Genomic DNA, 4,138 nt, shown 5'->3' with positions numbered 1-4,138 from the left:
AAAAAAAAAAAAAAGACATTTATATTCTACATTTAGAAAGATTCTCATGTACCCTTGTAAGCTGGACCATAGGTGTGGTCCCTATTTTATTTATCTGAGACAGAATCTCACTCTGTCACCCTGGCCAGAGTGTGGTGGCATCATCATAGCTTCAGCAACTCAATCTTCTTGCCCAAGGATCCCTTGAACCTATGGGCTTCCACCACAATGCCTGGCTAGTTTTTTCTATTTTCAGTAGCCACAGGGTCTCACTCTTGTTCAGGCTGGTCTCAAAGGATCCTCCTGTCTTGGCCTTCCAGAGTCCTAGGATTACAGGCGTAATCAAATTTTCTTTTTTGAGACAGAGTCTCACTATGTTGCCCTGGGTAGAGGGCCATGGCATCACAGTTCACAGCAACCTCAAGTTCTTGGACTGAAGCGATTCTCTTGCCCCAGCCTCCCGCCACAATGCCTGGCTATTTTTTTCTGCTGTTGTAGTTGTTATTGTTGTTTATCAGGCCTAGGTCAGGCTTAGACCCGCCAGCCCCGGTGTATGTGGCCAGCTGGCACCCTAACCACTGAACGATGCGCGCGGAGCCAAGACAAAGGTTCTCTTCTTGACCAAACGCTAGGCAGGCTCTTCTGAGCCCTCTTCTACAGTAAGTCTCAATGTGGTCCATAAAGACTGGAACAAACACTAACATGGTTTCTAAAGCTCAGGATCTCATCCCTAGGAAGACCATCCCTGCCCTACTTAAAAGGGCATGCCTGAAAAAACCCAAAACTGTCAAAATAATTTACTGTTTCAGCCAACACCTGAGGATAAGGCCCCAACTCCCAAACCTTGTGGGAGGGTATGAATCTAACTTCGATATACACACCAGTAAACAAACTCAACACCAAGTGAGTTTCATACGGACCAACTCCGACCTCCTTCCCGTTTTTTTGTTAACTTCTTACTTCCCTGAGTCTTCTGAGCTCTTGTTCACCCCCTCTCTCCCTACTCCCTCAGCTAACCTTTAAAATGCCCAGGGGTTCTCTACAAATTGAGAGTTCACTTCACGCTGGACTCTTCCCTAGTTAAATCTGTCCTTACCACTTCAACTAGTTTAAGCTTTAACTTTGACTCATCTCTGTATAACTTCAACTATCACATAAACTACTTAAAAGAGGTAACAAAAGGTTGTCCAGGAGCTGGGAGCCGAGGTTTCAGAGATAGGGGCGTAGAATCAAGTCCGCCTTCTCCCCGAGGCACTGAGAAAGGGACCCCAGAATCTACCCACGCCCAGCCGGACCACCCCCAGGTCGATGTCCCCTCTATTCCCTGCTCCACGTTGCCCGCTGAGGCCAGGCGTTGGGCGAGGCGCGAATGAGGCCAAGTCTGTGAGATCACGACAGGACGCAGGGTGTACGTGGCAGCCCTGGACTTACCTTTGGGAAAAATGAGCTGCGAGGCGTCCTCTTCTACGTCGCCTGCCCGCGGGTCACTCCCACCCGCAGCCATCGCCGCGCTGCGTAGCGTGCCGCTGGGGCTGCAACCGCCGGAAGCGGAAGCGCGAACCAATGGCGTCATAGGGGGGCGTGCCCTAGCTGTGGGTGGGGCCGAGAATGCGCCCAGGGCAACGACGGTCCTGGCGGGTGTTACTACCCGGTGAGGTTGGTGGGGTCCCGCTGGTTTTCCCGCGGCCGAGGCGCGTCCTGCGAAGGCCAGCGTCGGGAGAACGTGCTCCTTCCTTCTGCACGCCCTTACCCCGCGTCCTGGCACAGGTCATTAGGCCTTCCTGGGAGGTCCAGGAGCACCTTAGGTGAGAATGCGCTGGGACTAACGCAAGGATGGCCGGCTGATGGAGGGCTGGGTAGGCGACTCCGAAAGCGTTTCGTAGAATTTTATTCAGTGACATTTTAAACATTTTATCGATTCTTATTAGATTAGCACGTGGACAATTTTGAGAGGCCTTTGCCACATCTGTTGGCAGTTTTCTACAATATGTAGAAAATTAAGCGAATGAAAAACAATGCTTTTTTTCAACCCTAGAGAAAACAAAAGGTTATCGATTAAGGGAAGTAACCATAGTGCACTGCTGGGCTCAGTAGGGAGCAATATTTAGGTGGTGATGTGAACTAGTTAAAAAACGAGCCGGTCGCCTTGGCATATCTGTAGTCCCAGCTACTAGGGAGTTTGAGGCAGAACCCTCGCTTAAGGTCGGGAGCTGAAGGCTTTAGTGAGCTGTGATGACACCCTGTATTCCAGCCTGGGCCACAGAGCTTTGTGTCTGTATTTCTGGAAGAAATGTGTTGGGTAAAATAATAGTAGAATATATGGCATTGGCAGAGATTGTTACTGTTTCAAAGTGTTTTCCTGTGCAGTTTATCTGAGTTGCAGGACATACGTCGTTCTCTTTTCTTGGTTTTTTTTTTTTTTTTTTTTGCAGTTTTTGGCTGGGGCTGGGTTGGAACCTGCCACCTCTGGCACATGGGGCCGGCTCCCCACTCCTTTGAGCCACAGGCGCCGCCCAGATGTCGTTTTCTTTTGTTTTTGTTTTTGTTTTGAGCTAGAGTCTTAGGCTGTTGCCTTGGGTAGAGTGCTGTAGCGTCATAGCTCACAGCAATCTCAAATTCTTGGACTTGAGCAATCCTCTCGCCTCAGCCTCCTGAGTAGCTAGGACTATAGGCATGCCCCACAACACACAGCTAGTTTTTCTATGTTTATTTTTAGTTTTTGTCTTTTTTTCCCCTCTTTTTTTCTTTTTTTTGAGAGATAGTCTTACTATGTCGCCCTCAATAGAGTACCGTGGCATCACAGCTTACAGCAACCTCTAACTCTTGGGCTTAAGTGATTCTCTTGCCTCAGCCTCCCAAGTAGCTGGGACTACAGGTGCCTGCCACAATTTTTTTTTTTTAGGCAGTCTTACTTTGTTCCCTTAGGTAGAGTGCTGTGGCCTCACAGCTCACAGCAATCTCAAACTCTTGGGCTTAAGGAATTCTCTTGCCTCAGCCTCCCAAGTAGCTGGGATTACAGGCCCTGCCACAGGTGCCCACCACCATGCCCAGCTAATTAGAGACAAATCTGGCTCTGTTTCAGGCTGGTCTCAAACTGTTGAGCTCAGGCAATTCAACTGACTCAGCCTCCCAGGGTGCTAGGATTACCACGCCCAGCCTTGGTTTGTCTATTTTTAATAGAGACAGGGTCTTGCTCTTGCTCAGGCTGGTCTCAAACTCCTTGAGCTCAGGTGATCTACCTATCTCCACCTCCCAGAGTGCTGGGATTACAAGCATGATCCAACACACCTGGCCCAGGACAGATGTCCGGGATTTTTTTTTTTTTTTTTTTTTTTGAGACAGAATTTTGCTTGGTCACCCTTGGTTGAGTGCTATGGTATCATAGCTCACCGCAACCTCAAACTCTTGGGCTCAACTGATTCTCTTGCCTCAGCCTTCCAAGTAGCTGGGACTACAGGCCCTGCCACAACGCCTGGTTGTTTTTTAGAGATGGGGTCTCACTCTTGCTCAGGCTGGTCTCCAACTCCTAAGTTCAGTCAATCTGCCCATCCCTGCATTCCACAGTACTGGGATTACAGACGTGAGCCACCACCCCTGGCCAGGACAGACGTCTTGAGGAGACTGGTCCTGGAGCTCACCGTTGGATTCCTTCTTCCATCTATGCATCCCATGGGCCTTTGCAGAGGGCCTGCTAGATGCTGGACCTTACAATTTACTGGCTCTAAGACTAGCTGGATAACCATCACTTTGTATCTTCTGTAACACACATGACAAGAGAAAAGTCAATGAAGAGAGAAGAAAGAATAACAACAAATAGTACATACACTGATATTTCCCATGTTGATATATCCACAAGATTTTCATTGAGGAAGTCATTAGAAACACTTATGTGCAAGGTCCTGGGCTAAAAAAGATGAATTAGGTATAGATCTATGCCCACAAGGAGCCTGCCAAGAGTAGTTGTTGCAAGACCTGGCAAATGGTATAAAAGTCCAAAATGTGGGCTGCACCTGTGGCTCAGTGGGTAGGGCCCCGGCCCCATATACCGAGGGTGGTGGGTTCAAACCCAGCTCCAGACAAACTGCAACCAAAAAATAGCCGGGCGCTATGGCGGACACCTGTAAGTCCCAGCTACTCGGGAGGCTGAGGCAAGAGAATC

At 49.0% G+C, this 4,138-nt stretch overlaps 1 protein-coding gene across 1 annotated transcript in view; it reads right to left on the bottom strand.

Annotated features, from left to right (window-relative positions):
* The window catches only part of POLR2D (RNA polymerase II subunit D), a 17,006-nt gene extending 15,469 nt beyond the window's left edge, over positions 1-1,537 (bottom strand). Inside the window, exon 1 of the mRNA XM_003800331.3 lies at positions 1,411-1,537. Within this exon, the coding sequence (XP_003800379.1) occupies positions 1,411-1,483 (73 nt within the window). The 5' untranslated portion in view covers positions 1,484-1,537. The remainder of the gene's footprint in view (positions 1-1,410) is intronic.
* Between the last annotated feature and the right edge of the window lie 2,601 nt (positions 1,538-4,138).

This window comes from Otolemur garnettii, unplaced genomic scaffold, assembly GCF_000181295.1.
Source record: "Otolemur garnettii isolate 467f Iridium unplaced genomic scaffold, OtoGar3 scaffold00173, whole genome shotgun sequence".
NCBI lineage: Eukaryota > Metazoa > Chordata > Mammalia > Primates > Galagidae > Otolemur > Otolemur garnettii.
This window is presented reverse-complemented; position numbering and strand designations above follow the sequence as displayed.